Source organism: Acanthaster planci, linkage group LG07 (genome assembly GCF_054643075.1).
Source record: "Acanthaster planci isolate LZ-2023a linkage group LG07, COTS_SCS, whole genome shotgun sequence".
Classification (NCBI taxonomy): Eukaryota; Metazoa; Echinodermata; class Asteroidea; order Valvatida; family Acanthasteridae; genus Acanthaster; species Acanthaster planci.
Window position 1 is genome coordinate 14,662,613 of NC_141783.1, and position 18,817 is coordinate 14,681,429.

The 18,817-nt window shown below is 42.7% G+C and overlaps 1 protein-coding gene and 1 non-coding gene across 3 annotated transcripts; one reads left to right on the plus strand and one right to left on the minus strand.

The window, feature by feature from the left end:
- Nucleotides 1–919: 919 nt before the first annotated feature.
- Nucleotides 920–18,121, minus strand: tmf1 (TATA element modulatory factor 1). Of its 2 annotated transcripts, none has more exons than XM_022237871.2 (17): nucleotides 17,795–18,121; nucleotides 15,049–16,239; nucleotides 12,595–12,695; nucleotides 11,155–11,258; nucleotides 10,621–10,794; nucleotides 9,305–9,472; nucleotides 8,731–8,816; nucleotides 7,605–7,731; nucleotides 6,979–7,135; nucleotides 6,057–6,204; nucleotides 5,429–5,723; nucleotides 4,718–4,880; nucleotides 4,428–4,547; nucleotides 3,913–4,053; nucleotides 3,293–3,418; nucleotides 2,570–2,680; nucleotides 920–2,355 (listed from the first exon to the last, which is right to left on the minus strand). In XM_022237871.2, exons 1-17 carry the CDS (start codon nucleotides 18,006–18,008, stop codon nucleotides 2,332–2,334), a joined length of 3,450 nt encoding a protein of 1,149 aa, XP_022093563.2. In that variant the 5' UTR covers nucleotides 18,009–18,121; the 3' UTR covers nucleotides 920–2,331. The 2 variants fall into 2 exon arrangements, with proteins under 2 accessions (XP_022093563.2, XP_022093565.2); XM_022237873.2 differs by having other exon boundaries at nucleotides 12,595–12,692; nucleotides 17,795–18,120.
- Nucleotides 18,122–18,632: 511 nt separating this feature from the next.
- Trnai-uau (transfer RNA isoleucine (anticodon UAU)) lies at nucleotides 18,633–18,735 on the plus strand. The gene is made up of 2 exons: nucleotides 18,633–18,670; nucleotides 18,700–18,735. It is a non-coding gene; the product is annotated as a tRNA-Ile (tRNA).
- Nucleotides 18,736–18,817: the final 82 nt, after the last annotated feature.

Here is an 18,817-nt window from a genome sequence, read left to right on the forward strand (position 1 = left end):
GTGGGGGGGGGGGAAACGTGACTTGACCAAGGCCACAATCACATCTGGCCCATCATGCTCTCCAACCCCCACCCTTGTAATCAGAAGTTACCAATAGTAACCACCAGCCACACGTGATGCACATCACGACCCACGTATTCAAGAGAACTACTCTTTGAGAAAAAAGCCGTCAATGATCAGTGCTAAAAACTCATGGATGGCCCGAATCGATTGCTCGTGCTTACAAGAGTTTTGAACATCACCAATAGAATGCACCATGCATGCACACATGCCCTGCACATCTTCATTTCTATAGTGCACCATAAAGTGCAGCATAAACATTGCAGACTTTTCCAAAGTTTTGAAAACCATGTTGACAGGCATTGCTTTCTGCTTGCTTAAATATAAGCAATACACGACCACAGCCAGTGCTGTAGTCAAGACTATCCTAAACATCAGACGCAAGACCAGTCATGAGCAAGGACACGTGGAGGGTGGGGAACAGGACCATAACTACCCCCTCCCCCAAAAATAAAAGTGAATAGATTTGGTGCTTTTTCCCTTCCCTTCCCTTCTTTCCAAAAGCGTGTAAAAAGCACTAAAATGTATCCTCAACCCTAAGAAAGGTCATAAAAGGTTGCATGAAAATTTCCAAAACTTTTGGCCACTCCAACATGATTTGCCCCCTCCCCAAAAATTTGGTTCTGGATTTGCCCTCAATCACAAGACCAGTCACAAGTAACAGGGTGGAAAATGTCAAAGAAATGCTTTTACTTGAGCATTTGAATAGCTTGTGACTTGCATTCAGACTGGAGATCTTGTTAATCTTAATTATGATGGCAAGGAGACCTCGCTTGCTATAGACTTGAAATCATGATGCTGCCATGTTTGTATTGTTCCCTGTAGCCCATTTGGCAACAGTAATGCAACTTCACACATATTAATAAAAGGGAACAGATTATTTGTCCTTCCAGCCTCAGTTTGGTTACATTGCTTTGAATGGTAGCAAAGCAAGATGGCTGCCCCATGACAGAGGTTTACCCTGTCAATTCTTCAAGAGTGATGACATAATCTACGTGGTGTTCATGCATTCCTGTTGAGATTTGTTGTTCAATCCACCAGTCCACAGGAACGATCAACAGTTCCGATATTCTTTACAGATGACTGACTGCCGTTACACATGCATGCTATGTTAATATCTCCCCCCTACATGTAGGTTCTACTGTTCTATCAACTCTTGAATTGGAATTTGAAATTTAAAAAAAATAGCTTTTATATTTAATTAGATATCAAGTATGACCACACGCACAAAAGATTGTAAAGCTAACAATTATTGCAGAAATAAAACGTAGTTATTAAAAACACAAGAAAAATAAATATAATTTGAAAAATCTTTACTCCCACAAGTTAGTAAAAGTGTTTAAATTGTGGCTTGAGGTAAACCATTTCAATTTCAAAACTTCAACTTGGATTAAAAAATCTTTACCTAATTCCATGTCCCACTTAAAAGGTTGAGTCACTTGTTTAATCACAGTCCCAAGTCCCAACGTAAAAAATCTAATAAAAAAATAAAAGCAATTAAATTAATAAATAACAAAGTGCTACAGTATTTGTTATAAAGAAACCCCACAAAATAACAAATCCTTTCAGGAGTACCGTATTTCGTTAAATACATGCACTGACCAAAACAAAACCCCATGAATTAGTTGGTGCATGTACAAGATGAAATTACATATGTACAACCATTTTGCATGCTTCAATTAAGGCACAAAACAGTTTGACAATGATAGTTACACAGAAAGTAATTGGGAATGTACGTCCGAAGTCCGGATGCCATTAAATTTCTGAGTTTCTTCATCAAGAAAAAAAAAAAGAGAAAACCTTGGCAAATAGTTTCTAATATAGATCATTTTCATTTTCAGCGCTAATCCTCCTCATACACTGATGTTATGTACGCAAGTAAAGGTATCCCAAGCTCCAAACGAAATGCAGTGACGTGCTACTGGGGTACCTTGAATTCGTTCCACAGATCCGCAATCCCCTCCAAAAATGAAATCAACCCAAATTTGTGCCAAGAGTTTGACTTTGGACAAGGGACTGCCCAAATTTGCCACTTTTTTTTTAAAGCCATCCGTTTAGGAACTCTCTTGCGTTTAACGGTTTGATTTTCTAGAAATATACTGATAACTGCTGACGAAGTGAACACCTCTTTTGCTGAAGCCACTTTGAACACCTTCTCACACCTAATTGCCTGCGATGTTTTCCAATACTTCTGCAGAATTTCAGTGGGTGTTAGGGGGATGATAATTGTTGACTAGATTGCACTGTGTCTGGTGTCTTCCTCTGCCTCGCTCAGGAATTGACAAGGTCTTCGATCTATGAGGGAATAATATTGGGGGGAACAGTCCAGAAAGGTCAAGTGAAAGGAATGTCAACCACACGAGTGTGGCACTGTGCCAACCTTATCCAAAGTGGGATCAGGAACTATACCTGCTATTAACCCTCACACTCCTCAGTCCTCCAACAGGTGAAGGATTGAGGAGGGTTAGAGTTAATGGCACCCCCCCCTCCTTTGTTTCTCAAATCTAACCTGTTGCCTGTACATTTCCTTGACGTCCTGCAGGTCCAGTTTGAGCTCTTGCACCTCCTCCGCTTTCTCACCGTACATCTGCAGGACGGCATTGTAACGAGTCTCGGTCTCCTGTGGATTGCCACATTGAAACGGGTGGTTTCAGAGAATCGACTGTTTCAAAGAATCATTGGATTTATAACCTCATTTCGTGCTGAATCCGTCTGGGTTTGGTGCACTTGGTAGGGTCATGTTTGAATTGGGCTTCCAGAGCAATGACTATGTCTACTGTCAGTGCATCTCTGCGTTTTTCCAATGTGGCAAAGACCTGCACCATGTTCCAGACAGCAGATTTGAAAGTAGCCTTAGATCAAATTTCACAAAGCTGTTGAGCACAGAAAGCTGCTAAGCGCAGAAAATATTCACTTGGCAAATCCTCATATATTCAACATATATTTAAAGTAGACAGGGGAATTGGAACGTTAAGATCACAAGTAACTAATCCATTAATTCTAAGCCACTGTCACAAGTGTGGGTGTTTTTACAGTGAGAGGGCAGTGTGCTAACTTTTCTCTCCGTGAATCAACCACAGACCACAAGTGTGGGTGTTTTTACAATGAGAGGGCAGCGTGGTAACTTTATTCTCCGTGATTCAACCACAGACCACAAGTGTGGGTGTTTTTACAGTGAGAGGGCAGTGTGCTAACTTTACTCTCAACCACAGACGGCCGCTGATAGACTCACAATGAGTTTCCTCTTGTAATCCGGCACCAGCCTGGCCTGCTCGTCCAGAGCCTCGTTCTGGTTGGACAGCTTGACAATCTCTTCGGCCATGGAGGCGCGGGTGCGCTCCAGCTGGACGATTTCCCCCTGCAAACAGTGTCAGAGGATGTTTCTGTATGGCTCTGGCCAGAGGGTAATCCCACAACAAGATCTTTGACAACTGTGCAACACCCCAGACTGGACACTACAACATGCTTCCGCACAAGTAACATTTCATGTTGTCCTGCCTGAACAGTCACCATGCAAAATTACAGCCAGCTAAGAATACACTATTTCTGTAGTGCTTTCAGGCTAGGATGTGATCCCTTCTCATTGGTTTACAAACCAGGGTTTATGTTTCTGACAATTTCTGAATTTCACGTCTTCTCAACTGATCCCTACTGTGGTCCACGTGTATTTCTAACTCACTTTATGAAACCAACGCTCCAGATTCATTCTCCGGTGCAGTGTGGTCTGGGTCCCTATCTCACATGCAAATGAATGCACTAACCTCCAACATCAGTCAGAGCCTGATTTTTTTCATTTTCATTAGCGGCCAAAGTCAGATCTGAAGCCCGAGTCAAAGGAAGACGGTGTCTTACCTGCAGCTGTGCTATCTCTCCCTCTCTCTGTTTTAGCTGTGACTGCAGGCCCTCAATGACCGATGAAACAGACCCTCCTGCTATGCTGTCATACAGAGACCCAGAGGTCGACCAGGACATGGTCCGCTCCAAAATGTCAACCTGTTTGAAAGAGGAGCACCGACTCATTAGCTTTTCCTCCAAGAAAGCTGCAAAAAAGTTCTTCAAGTCCAGGTGCAACAAACTACAAGTTCTTTCATGAAAGTTTTACAAATGATACGAAACTGAAATATTTGTGTATTTTTAATGTAACAATATTCCACGTTTGGAAGGAAACGTCATACCAACATTTTCATTTCCCTGCTGTTTTTACTGGTTTTTAGTAGCTCGGGCCACTCCATCATTAGTTTCATTATCGCCTAACATCTAGAAAAACAATTTTGTCTGTAGAAAGCACCACCATGTATCATCTCTAGACAAGCAATTGAGAACGGCAGCTGGACAGACACAAAAAAGAGAGAGAGATTCTCCCTGACCTGTGTTGGGGTGTGGAATGGACCAGGAGTGCTCGGCAGATTGTGAACGGGGGTGCTGGCTCCAGAGCGGTTGCCATGGGAACTGTTGCTATCCTCCGCCTGCTGCGTCAACCTTCGCTCCTGACGGGCAAAAAGAAACACACTGATCATGAGTACACATCGATCGATCAGCAACGGTATTCACACAGCAAGTCTGATGCTACTGGAACATTTGGACAGACTTTTAACCCTTTCCCAAAATCCATCTGCTCTCTCCCTCCGACCCCCGGGTCCAGCCCAACCAGCCTGACCTTCTCGTTCAAGGCCTCCTGGGCCAACAGCAGCTTGCGGCGTTCCGCCTCCACTCTCATCTTCTCCACCTCCAGCTGTTTCTCCAAGTGTGCCTTCTCCCTCTGGGCTTCCTCTAAGGCTCTAGTGTAGGTGCTCAGCTGGGCCTCTGTGCGCGCTGTGTCTCTGCGAACATTTTAAGAAAGGAGAGGAAACAAGAATAGACCACTTGATCAATTAATCAGAGGCAGGAAGCTCGCTGGGCAACAAAAAATGTTTAACATTTGCTGAAGTAGACACAAATCCATTTCTGGAACCCTGTTCCTGCAAACTGAAATTTCACTGTACCTAACTTTTGAGGAAAATCAAAGTTGTCTTTCTGTACGTAAGAAAAAGATGGCCCTGTGTAGCTTCCTCAATGCAGCCTATGAAAGACACATTGGTTATGTCACTGGTCATGGGGGCAAGTAATGATTAGCTTTGGACAAGAATTTTCAGTGGAATGAGTACAAGTATCTGTAGGCCTGTGAGCATGGGCACAAAGCAAAGTTGCACTCAAAAGTTTGGTATTTTGACTATCAAGATGGTAATTATGCACCACATCCACAAGGTTCAAAAGCTGGCAGACAACAGGTGTTACTTATACGCCGACAGCCATTTGTTTGAAACATCATTGCCATTCTGAGTCTTTCCTCCCTTCTTGTTTCCTGCCTGATTATTCCAGCCCTGCCTACCTCTCCTTCCCTTCCTCCAATGCTTCCACTTTGGCCCGCTCCATCTCCAGGCCGGCCTGCAGGCGCGACTTGTCCTGCCGCAGCAGGGCCAGCTGGGACTCCAGAGAGGACAGCTTGGACTCGGCCACCAGGGCACACTCCGTAGCACTGCGCTCCTTCTCGGTGGCCGAGGCGAGCTGGGCTTGGCTCTCGGCCAGCCGCTCCGTCAGGCTACGCTCCACCTGCTCCCAGTTACCTGACTGGGCGTTAAAGGTGGTGTTCAGGTTTTCGATTTGGCGCAGCAGTGGACGAGTTGCTGTGCAATCAAAACAAAATCAGATGCTTTTAAATGTTCCCTTTCTAACAAAAATATCCTCCTCAGTAATAAATCACTCACATTTTTGAAGATAAATCACTCACATTTTGAAGCTAAAAATGTATTTCATTTTCAAAATGTAATGGCTTTAACAACTCTCCTTATTTTCCCTAACAGTCTACTAATATTTGACTTGCATGTGGATTATCACATGCATGCCTAATAAACAGCAAAAATAACAACTGGCAAATGATGGAACAAGCCAGTATGAACTCAGCTCTTGATCATGAATATCCATGAGGTATGATAATAGTACATCTTTGATTTGCATACCGGCGCTGACGCTCTGGCTGAGTTCCTGGTTGCGTGCCTCAGCCTCCTGCAGCCTCATCTGCAGGTCCGATATCTCCTGCCTCAGGTGACCCTCCTTGCGGGCATGCTGCTGCTCCTGTCTGCTCAACGACATCTGGAGATCGCTTACCTGGGTGGGCAGAAGAGGAAACCCCAGGTCAGGGCTATACTCGGCAAGTTTAAATACCGTGCAATATCAGCGAAAAACCAGTCTCAGGAGTCTCAAGTCAACACTCTGACTTTCTGCGGTTGCTGAGCCTGTATTTTTGTGCTAAGCAAATTGATGTGCTTTGTTGCTCCTCAAGAATGGATCCAGGTTTATCTAGTACAGCACCCTCTGGTGCTACTGCATGGTACCAGAAGTGCGAGACTGTGGTATTCAGATGCTTGCTGGTACCGACACTTTCCAACACTGAAAGTGCAGCAGCAGCACCAAAATACACATGACCTGGCACAAGCTTGGGGTAATATGAGGCACTGAGATCCTTGCAGTGAAGTGAAAGAGATGTGTTATGACTGCATTAGTCTACATGTCCTAGTCGACACTGCTTTGAGAGGACTAAAATGTTGGATCGGATTGTGGGGGACTTCCGTGGGTTCAACAGGTGTGTAGTCTACACAAGAATGTGCGTGTAAACCTTGAGTGTTCCATGCATGAAGGTTTAGGTAAGCGACCAAGTGGACAGCTTTGACCAACTCCTGCACAGGAACGTGCATCAAACATAAGCTGCTTCTGCTGGTCAAAAAAAGGAGGTAGACTTCAATAATATTCAAGAACTTCAAGTCTGAGGCTCATTCTCTGAGAAACTAGTGAGGAGCTCAGCAACTGAGTTGGGATTTGGCTCCAAGTCAAGAGGGACACAACTCCACACAGATGGAGAGGCAGCGCCGAGCACTTGTTCACCTGCAGCAGTAAGGACTCATGCTCTCTGCGCGCCTCCTGCTGGCTGCGCTCCAGGGCTAGCCTCAGCTCCTCCTTGGCGTTCATTTCAGCGCTCAGCTGAGTCTCTTGCACCTGGCTGTCCTTGGTGGCGATGTTTTTGTGCAACTCAGCCAGGTCTCTGCAAGGAAGGCACAAAGCAAGGTGTTAAATTGACTGTACAGACTTGGGTAAGATCTCTCATTATATACTTAAAAAGAACCTCGAGAAAAACAAACACTTACCAATAGTGAGAAAACCTTTAATGGTTAAGAGAGGACTTAATCTTTGAAAATTTAAAAAGGTTTACCTATGTATATGAGTGATTCTCAAAAGGCTGGTCTCTTTATTTCAAAAGATTTGAGAGAAAAACTATTTTGAACTTAAGTTGGGTTGGGGTAGGTAGAGGGTAGGGTGTGACTTTCCGTGTTGACACTGCATAAAGTTTAGAGTTAAATCTACTAAACAAAGAAAACCACAAGAAGTATTTTGCCAGTTTTGGGTCAGTTCACCTGAGCAGTCACCAATCCTGCACCTTCAGTGTTTTTTGGTTTTTTTTGCATAGCCATGGGATTACAATTAATGGGCCAAGGTTAAAAGTGATGACTGACTTGTAAGAAGCATCCAGCGCTGCCTGGGTGCTTCGAGTCTTCTCCGTGGAGTCCTCTAGCTCAATGCGCAGGTTGCTGATCTCTTTCTCCTGGCGCTCCACCGCGCTGTTCATCTTCTTGATGATATCTGGGAAGGGTCAAGGGGACACAGTGTCAACTCGGTTGGCGACAGTCCACAGCCCCTTGGGCTATTTGGCATTACCTGTGTGCTCCCATGGAACTTTGAATGGATCCTGGAAACCATTATCTGAGTGACCTTGCAAAGTTCTCTAATCAAATGACAACTGCTGCTTCTTGACCACACTCTAACCCTCCTATGCTGAAGTCACTCTTTGGGTCACTTGGTAAACGGCTCAAAGAAGCACAGCTGTGTCGTGTTGTGCACTGCACCAACTGTCCCTCACAGGAATATCAGATTGCACTTTTGTGCTGCCCAACAACTGTGCTTCACTGTTTCATGTGCGTCATTGTGCAGCAAACCAAATGTAGTGAAGAGGACTGCACAAAAGACTCCGTGTCATTTTGTGCTGGCAATCTACTGTGTACACACTGAACCTGTGCATGTTCGTGTTCCATATAGAAAACACATGCAAGAGAGTGACTGTGGGCACTTGTGCACATTTGTGCTGTAAAACCGAAGGAGGGCTCTAAACATCCAACATAACAATCAAAACAATACACTTATATGGCACTTTATATGCTGGGCCGTGAAGTGCTTTACAAAGAGAAGCTGGATACACACTGAACATAGTAAAGCCCCTGCCATTAAATGCTACACCAGAGGACACTTCAAGCAGGTTGTTAAAACCATGAACACAAACCCCCTAATATCTACGCATAGGTTAGATTGCGTACACCTCCAAAATGCTGCAGATAAATTCATCTTGTCAGGACACCCAACATATTATACAGAAACTTGTAAGCCTTCAGCTGTGTGAAGAATATTGGTCAAAAGTTTGATCTACTTCCCCGCTACACTAAATACATCTACCAAACCTCTAACTTAATTGATTTTGACTGAGACGGTATAACAAAGGAGGGTTTAATTTCTACATTTTCACCTCTTGGATGATGCGTACGATCAATTCTTTCTTGGTTAGAACTACCTGACCATTTCCAAGCTCACCTTTTTGTTGTTTTTCCAGCTCTTCCTTGCCGTCCAAGACCTCTTCCAGGTGAGATACTCTCTTCGTCGCCTCGTCCAGTTGTTCCCTGCACAGAAAATAAAAATGTCTTGGAACTATTTAGAAAATCCTTGTGGAAGAATGTAGCTCTTAGTTGACTCTTAAAGTTGCTAAGGATATTCATTTCTTGACTGATTTTGGCCGAAGCCTCTCTTACTCCCAAAGTCAAGGGTAGTGTCACCAAGTTGAGATCTGCTTCCACCTACCCCACTCACACTAGACCTACGATACAACAGCTCATACAAATCTCATGATGGAACAGTAAAAAGTTTTGTGAATGACCCTATTAACTGACACAAATGGGTCGAACTGGATTAGATTTTAGTGCTATCACATTTAAGACTTTATACTCTGCAAAAGTGCCAACTTGATAATCGTTCAGTGTCCAGTTGTGACCTGTGGACTTTTTGCCCCCCAAAATGGACAGCAGGAATCACTAGGCACTTAATGCAACAATCTGACTGCGAGCCAGGGCCACTACAAGCCCGCATCCCCAATGACTCAGCTAGTACGCACGTCTGCGTCTTGATCACGGTCTCGTTGTCCTTCTCCTTGCTGCGCAGCTTCTTGATGATGTTGGAGTTCTGCAGTTGCTGCTTGGACAGCTTCTCTCCCTCGGCCATCAGGTCCCGTATCGTCTGGTCTTTCTCCCTCAAGACGGCCTCCGTCTGATTGTTGCTGTCTCTGTGAGAGTGACAAACGGCCAAATGAGATTTGGATTAGAATAACCTTGACCTTAAAAGGATGAAACTCAAATGATACTGTTGTGGTAAATTTGCAATGAGGCAAGGAGTTAAAAAAAGTATTCTCTCAATCATTAACAAGCACTTATATTTACAACAATGTCAAACAATTCAAATCAGAATACGCCACACAGTTCTGAGGGATTGAATATGAAACATTGAAATTACTGCACTGCAGATTATCCTAGTTTTCTTCAGAAGGAACTACTAAATAACTGACGTGGGATGTGCTGGAAAAACGACGGAAGAAAAGGAGCAAACGTGAGAAAAACTGTTGGTATTTCTCAAGTATTTTGAGAGACCATTTTTCTTGAATTCGCTGCGTCACAATTTCTTTCCTGAAATTTAAGGAGGGGAGAGGACTGGAGGATTGGGGACAAGAAAGACGGGCAAACTGGATTCCTCAGATGACAGTAATAGTGGCAGTGTTGATGGTTTGATGGCTGTAACAATCATCAGGTAAGTTTAGATGACAATGAAGAGAATGACAATGACACTAGGGACTGAGTTGAGCGACAGATGTCACAAGAAAGACGGGCAAACTGGATTCCTCAGATGACAGTAATAGTGGCAGTGTTGATAGTTTGATGGCTGTAACAATCATCAGGTAAGTTTAGATGACAATGAAGAGAATGACAATGACACTCGGGACTGAGTTGAGCGACAGATGTCACAAGAAAGACGGGCAAACTGGATTCCTCAGATGACAGTAATAGTGACAGTGTTGATAGTTTGATGGCTGTAACAATCATCAGGTAAGTTTAGATGACAATGAAGAGAATGACAACGACACTCGGGACTGAGTTGAGCGACAGATGTCACAAGAAAGACGGGCAAACTGGATTCCTCAGATGACAGTAATAGTGGCAGTGTTGATAGTTTGATGGCTGTAACAATCATCAGGTAAGTTTAGATGACAATGAAGAGCATGACAATGACACTCGGGACTGAGTTGAGCGACAGATGTCACTTGTTTTTCCCATGATACACTGTGAATAAAGACACATCAAGTATGCCTCCAATAACAGATTTCTGTACTGTGGACCACTTGGTGAGTAGGTGAGCTAACTGCCCTAACAACTTTCCTACCTTAGGGATACTTCTCTGGTCAGTCTCTGCACCTCTCGCTTCAGCGTGTCCCGCTCTTTCTGCGAGGCCTGCAGTTTCTTCTCCATGGAGGATATACGCTGGGTGAACTCTTCCGTCAGCTGGTTGACGTCCGTCATCTCTGCCTCCCTCGCCTCCTCTGCCTGCTGCAACTGACTGTGGGAAGAATGAGCCAAGCAAACTTGAGAGCTGTGACAAGGAGAGGCCGCAAATATCTAAGCACTTGCCAACTTGCCATGTGTTGTTTGTGATGTTTATCTTAATTCCTCATGACTGACAGATGACTCCAGTCCAGAAAACGAACCCTGGATTGCTGTATTTGAGAGCCCTAACAGTGACCTGATCAAACCATACAAATCTCCCACCTTCATTTTGGGTACTTCTCTTCTCATACGTGATGGTTTAAGACATTTTGGAGGGGAGGTAGGGACAACTAGGTGATTGCAATTGGAAGGGTGGAGACTCCCACTGCTAAATAGTGATTGCCTAGGAAGAGGGAAACGACCATCTCTGTACCTCTTCAAGATGTTGACAGCTTCTTGCAGGTCAGCATTCTTGGTGCTGAGGGTCATCGTTTGAGCTTCCCTGGCCTGTAAGACTTGAGCCATGTCAGCAAGTTTCTGAAAACAGAGGACAGGAAGTTAATAAAAATATACGACAAAGCAATTTTGAATTCAAGAATCAAAAGCACCAATAGGCAGACATGTCAGGCAAGGACAGTGAGTGACCTCCATAGACCTACAAGTACATGTACTTGAAACTACTAGAGCGCTAATTCATCATGCATGATCAATGCTGACCTTTGACCCTAGACCTAACCCTGAAAAGTAGCCCTCAAGACTGAAACCTGCAGTACAGGAGCAACAACAAACTATGACAAATCTAGATGTTGCGTATTAGAGAGGAAAACATGCAAAATATGTCTTTCAAAGGGTCTCATTTACATACATAATTTAGAATTCTAAAAATGCAGCTCTAAGCTCAAATCACCTGTACCATTTTACAATTATGCACTGACCCTAGGTAATGGATCTCAGTTCAAGAACTCAGAAACAGACGGTGTATAATCAATGCTTGTTTAAATTAACTTTTGTATACACCATTTAACCCAACCCCCCAGACAACATCAAGACTATCCTTTGTAAGTTTATTCAAGAGAGCCAAAAATGGAGGGCTTTTTCTCCACGGGGCAAGTTTCACGCACTTTGTCTGACATATTAGTCAGCATTATCGATTAAAATCTTCCACCTAAATGATGCAATTAAAAATGACCGATACCCAAACCTGTGGACACAGCTGTTGTCCCAGTGTATCTGGTCTTCATGTTTATTCATGACCTTGATATGTTTCTTTCAACAGTTTGGCATATTGACTGTCACTGCCATTGAAATAGCTCTATTCAGCTGTAAAGGCACACCTCCATTTTTTCTAAACTGCAAACTTAATTGAATATGGAATGATATGTACAGTATTCCTTTCAGAATAGTTCACAGTAATCTTCCAGAATCTTTTGGAATGTACATCGCATTCTAAATGACTTTTCAGAATTAATTTTTTGGGGGCAGGCCAATTCCATTTTTTTGTTATTTAATTTGCTACACCTAATTAATATGCAAACCCAAGTTCTATTACATTTTAATTACATGGAAAATTTGGCAATTCAGGACAAGAAATCTGCATTCCTGAGTACAAAAGGATAGAGGTACAAAGAACCTCATTTGGCATCAGTTCTAACCATTACCATGCACCTTGATTGAAACACACCTGAAACAAACATACAAATGTGCATTTTTTCCCTTTCTCAAAATGGAACAGGATGTAACTGATCAAAAACATTTGGCAGAAATAATTGTTGGTACAGAGTTCAGTTGGTACGGAAAAGAATAATCCGCTTTTCCAGACTGAATTTACATGTACATCCGACTGCCACTTAAAATCAATACTTTGCAAACGCACCTTCAGCAACGTTTCTGGTTGCAATGGATTCTGGGATAGCTCTGGGCCGTCACCATGTGTCTGGTCCATCCCAGCTGTATTTGTGTTAGCTGCATCAGCTGCTGACACATAAAAAAATTGACAAACAAATTCCTAGGCGGAAATAAAGAATAAACATTTTTTTCTTTAATTTTGCTCTGAGCTGCAAAAGGTTCATGTAAATAGGCAGATATGGTAATCAATGGCTCAGTTCATAAATTCACATGAACACAATGTTACATACTTCCATCATATTTTTTAAAACCAAAAGAAAAAATTCTTCTTTAACTAGAATCAGGCCCTTAGGAATAAAGCAGGCATAAAGGGTAAGACCAATATTTTACTTGGGAAAAACTCTATTTTTCATGGTTTCTAAAGCGTCACTGAAACATGAGTTCCTTATCACGGCTGTGGCAAGTAAGAATTCACCTCCCGGCCGGCTCTGTGCATTTCATGCGAACTAAGTTGTGAAAAAAGAGTAGGACAAGGCGAGCCTGCAAACGCGTACGTAGATGCCATCAGTGGCTACATGTATATACACATGTAAGTCTATCCAACACCAAACTTCTGGGTGGACAACGGAAAAGGGAAGAGTGGAAACTACACATACATAAGCAATGATATGGCCCAAAGCACAGTGCTCATTTGTGCCTTTTGTGAAAAATAAATATGCAGCTCAGACAAGCCTGCAAGTAAATCTGTCAACATGGGGACAGTGAACGAGCCCTTGGTAACAATCACTGCACAACTGGTAGGTACACTAGCACTATCCGTGTACAGGAAATGTTATAAGAAATGAACCTGTGGGAAAAAACGACGACAGCCAAATTGTCAACATCCTGTAGAGTCTATTGTGAAGAAATAAAACCAACGCACCCAACAGTACATGTAGGTTTGCAATACAGCACATTTCCTATTTAGGTCAAAGGTCATGAATATTCAACCCAAAGTGCAGAAACATCAACACAGACCTTAGTGAATTTCAAAATATTTAACATTTTTAAGGGAAACAATTTACATGCACAGGTACATGCATTCCATCGAAGCATTAAAAACAGCCTGGTAAACTGCATGAGGTGGATTTATGTTCATATAGAAAGACATGAAAGGTACTGGTGTGCAAAGTTTTTTGGAACACTGATGGGAAAAAGTCCCCTTTGCCACTGATGTTACAGTCATTCTGATCCGTGGATGCGGGGGTGAAGGAGGGAAAGCGGTTATGCATTAACTCGTCCTCAGAGGGCAAGAGTTTCGTATCACTGGGATAGGCTCGAGTAAACCTTAAGTGCATCAATGTAACTAAATAAAAATAACAAAAATGCCAGCAATGCATAACCCCTACTGTTGTTTCCATACTTTTAAAGAAATTCAGAATGTCTTAACACTTCATCTTTAACCTAACTTCAGGAAAAGTCATTTACAATAACATCAGTCTGTTCTTGAATGATGTATAAATCTCAGCTTCATGTTAATGTTTAGAGGGTATCTAATTCAGCATTAGGATAGGTTTGACTAAGACGAGGAAGGAAAGACAGCAAGTAGACAAAACAATCTGAGATCACTTAGCCTACACATATACATGTACAGGGGCCATGCAATACAATTATTGTACTACAAATTTGGAACTGCACCTTTGAGCTTCAGTCAGCCTTATTTTCAGTTTATGTTCTGCCATTTTAATCTGTATTTTGGAGCCTTTTCAGTTTTTATGCTAAAACAGATTTGCATATTCGTGAGAAAAGTATAACGTCATACCAGGCACTGAACTTAAATGTTGCACCAATTTGTTCACAAAAAGCTGCTGGAATTCTTTATACTTTGCTGTTGTTAATTCCTTAGGCAATTTATTATGGTGTTATTGTGTGGGTTGAGTGAGTAACATTTTCTCAGAAATGCTTTCAAAGAGCAAATATGGGGCTCAAAATTTGAAAATGAAAACATGTAGTTAAACTAAACAGTGTCCTCCCTGATTTACATCACACCAACAGAAAAGCCTGGACAACATTTAATGTACAAAAAGTGAACTTTTCAATACCCGTATGAAACTCCAAAAGGATTTCAGTTTTCCTACATGGAAGAGGAGTATTAACGTGAAAGATGCACCAAAAGTGAGTTAGCCCTAACCCCCCAAGGGTTGCTGGCCCTAACCTTCCCCATTCACACAAAGTTAAACACCAATATGGGACTTTGTGCACAGAGGCTGTTGGACTTCGTTTGTCTGAGGTATGCCAAACCCAATGCAAAAGCCAGCTGTTATGGGCCTACCAGACCTATCCCCACAGAATTAAACACTTTACTACTGTTTAATTCTGTGTGGTTGGGGAAGGTTAGGGTTACAGAAATATTCATTGCATGGATCCTTTAACCCTAACACTCCTCAGTCCTCCAACAGGTGAAGGATTGAGGAGGGTTAGGGTTAATAATGCTACCACATACCATTTGCAACAGCGACAGGTCTCGGTGTGTTTTCACAAGGAGCTTCTTCTTCTTTGCGTACCACTGCATCTGAGCCTTGCCTTTCTTCTTGGGTGGGAGTTCTGCTCCCCTCTCGTAACTCGTCGCTGCTTCCGAGTGACTTGAAGGAGGAATCGAAGGCCGACACCTCCCTCTCGTCTTGGTCTTCTGATTCGACATCCGCCGAGTAGGCAGCGGAGTCCCGACGACTGCTGAACGGTACCTCATCTAGCAGGGAAGGGATCTGGTGGCTTCCGTCGGACACATCGTGAAACCGCCCCTCGGAGATGATGCTAAAGTCACTGTCGGGGCTCCTTTTCCCGTTGGAGGAAGATGAGAAATGCTTCGGGGACTGATTGTCAGGCGATTCCCTGGTATCGTAGTTGCAGAGCGACGACTGCTCGCTGCCGGCAAACTCATTGATGACGACAAAGTCACTACTGCTGGATGTGGCATGGCTCTCTGGGTTGGTTTCCACTGAGTGTTCCGATTTCACGTCTGTGGGCGAACCGTCCCGGTTTTTGGCGGCGAATTCTTTCTTAATTTCAGTCTCCACTTCGTCGGGCTCCTTCTTGCCTGATTCCTGCTCCTGATTTTCAGACTCCTCACGGAGTTCAGTCTGAGAGACGCTCATGAGATCGTCCACCGATTGTGGCGAGACGGGAGCCGGCTGGTAGTCCTCAACGTCCTCCTTGGAAATTGGGACAAATGAGGACGTTGAACCTGTCATGTCTCCTGCTTCAGTGATTGAGATTTCGAGGGGTTCCAACGACTGGTCCAACAAACTAGTAGACCCCGTTTCGATTGGTTTCTCCTCAACAGGGACGGATGAGGATCTGTTCTCATTCCCTAGCACTGCTGCATCTACCTCGCAAGGAACCTGACCGACAGAAATGTCCTCCGACTGAACTCTGTTCCCCCTAGGCTGCTGTGCAACCTCACTGACTTCATTCTTGTCAGTCTCTTGTCTCTCAGGTGTCGTCACATCATCCACTGATTTCTGCCTCTGGGCTTTCTTTGTGTTTGAGTTCAAGGCAGCCACTCTGCCGGGTGTTCTGCTTGTCTTGGTCTTACCAGCAGATGACTTTGATGGAGTGGGATCATTCAAGAAAGCACTGAAGAAGCTGTCATCACTCTTAATGTTTGTCTTAGATGATGTTGGCGACAATGTATCTGTTCCGTTAGATTAACAAAAAAAGGACTAAAAATCTAATCTGCAAAACCTTTCAATTTGAAATATATATTTTTAAATAAGCTTTTCTGATTATGTAAGGCCATGAGAATGAGTATCCTGGGTTTCCGTTCACCGCCCACATACTGCTGAAACCAGTCGGAAATGGTTAGAAAATGGCTGCAAAGTAAACTGGGAGTTCATAGTGTGACAACTTAACATTGCTGTCATACAAATGGAATGATGCAAAACTGACTGAGAGCAAGTCTACTTATTTATTTCAAGGTTGGTTCTCTTTGCATGGATACGTACTCGCTATCAATGTGTGGCACATGTATTTAGACCAACTACTATGTGACGATCACAATGCCCTCAAGCTTGAATGACCACGCATCAATGCGATGTATACGTGCTATGTTTCAATTTAGCTTTCTGTCCAGTAACGCACATTAAAGAAAATAATGAATGTATGCCAAAGTTAAATAACCATAAAAGCCACATAGTGTTTTCATTTTTACTGATGGAATGAATCACATAAGACATTGGACGATTTTTGAATTCAATGTCTGCACATACTGCATGCACAGCCACAATGGCCCTTACGTTACCTGGCTACGGCACGCTAATATGAAATCATTTAATTTGCAAAATCTATTCGTCAGAAATATTTAACACATATCATTTTATCAGTTAAATATTTAGAGAACCCATATGACGTTTTAATTTCAAATATCAGGATTTATTCAGGGTTACGGATGCAGAGAATGTGCTCATCTTCAATAAACCTTTGGAAAGTGACAGATGACTAAGGTATATACAGTGTTGTACTAGTTTTTTCAACGACTGTGGACCTATTGCTTTTTTGTCCAAATAATGAATAACAAAAAAAGCCTGATGGGTTTTCAAAATGGTCCGGATGGAAATCCGGAATGTTCATTCTCATTGCCAAATCTTTTATAACAAATTGTAAATGCAGAATGACAAGTACCCTGTCCACTTTCTAAAATCACTGCCAACACTGCTGCCCGACTGCATTATTATATCAACAAACTCCATACTTCTTTCCTTAAACACTGTTGCTACTACTACTAGGCCTACTCGACAATATCATCACCAACACCATGAAGTAACACAAATCTATAGATGTGTGCGTGCTTCAACGCGTATTTTATAGAAATGTGATATTTTCTTTTTAACGAAGAGGCAAAAATGTCTTGCGTCACATGCTCCGTGATTTGCCGTATTCAGAAATTGACGCTCTCCTTAATTTACACAGTTACGAGTTTTAAGAGCATTTTTTTCAGTTTAGTCACCCATTGACGGGTAAAATAAATCATTTTAGATATTAAAAGCTTTTTTTTCCTAAGCTATATTGACAACACATACATTTGTGCTTCTTCGTGAAAACGAGATTGCACGAAGCATGACGAGTGTACAATATGCACATTTATATGCACATTTGTGTCACTTCGTGAAACCAAAACTGTGCTAATCACGGTTTTCGCGAACTGGCATCACAAAAGTGAAGATGTGTGTCAGTTGGTAACGACATGTTACCATTTTTAGAACGAGTTGAGAAGCCTGTCGACTTGTCATTCCGCGATGCTGACCGCGTCGATGTCGACGTCCGCGCCCCCGCCTGCTGTCGCCCTCCCGGATCGCCCTCGATGTCATCAGGTTTAATGTCTAAAACCCGATCGATGGACTTCTGAGCGGTAGATAGGGCTGATTTGGCGAAATTGGTAAGCCCCCCTGTTTCAAACCAACTCATTCTGGACAATGTCTCACATCTGTGGTTTCATTTTGGGTAAAATGTGTAATTTCAACTATGCCAGCCAGCAGCAGCGAGTACACGTCTTCAAGTTGGAATAGGGTATTATTCAAGGTAGGATTAAAAATAGTACCGCTCAATAAGACCTGAGTTTGGAATTACATTTATAGTTTATTTGCAAATAAATTATATAACATAAATATCAAAAGAATTGTAATACACAGTAATTATGAACATTGCCAATAAACAATATATTTACAGTTGGTATTTGTCCAACCATACAATTTTATGTGTCATTTAGAACCTCCCAGGACAAACATGGTCTAGCCCAATTTTCGACGCAATTTCATTGCAGAGTCCAGTCTAGTACCCGAACTACTTCATTGATGGCAATACGAAAACAGATGTGAAAAAAGTCCCACAAAAGGCAGGTAACGCACTTTCTAGCATAGAAAACAGGAAATCCCCGCTTTCTACTCTTTTTTTTAAAGAACAGATTGTCGGAACGTAATTTTCGAACCCAATCCATAAATCGCGACATCCATATCAACACTAAAATTGCCAAATGTTTGCAAAAAGTGTTGAAATTATCATATGATTACCATCCACTTCCCTAACCGGCCGTCCCCAGTGGCACAATAGGTTAGCGCGTTGTACTTATAGACAGTAACCTACGCGTTGCTGCATAGATATGCAAAGGTTGTGAGTTCGAACCTCACCTGGGGAAGGGTATGGCACTTTTTGCTATTTGGAACATTAAACAAACATTTAACAAAATTATTCGCACGCTAAAAAGGTTGTAGTACAGA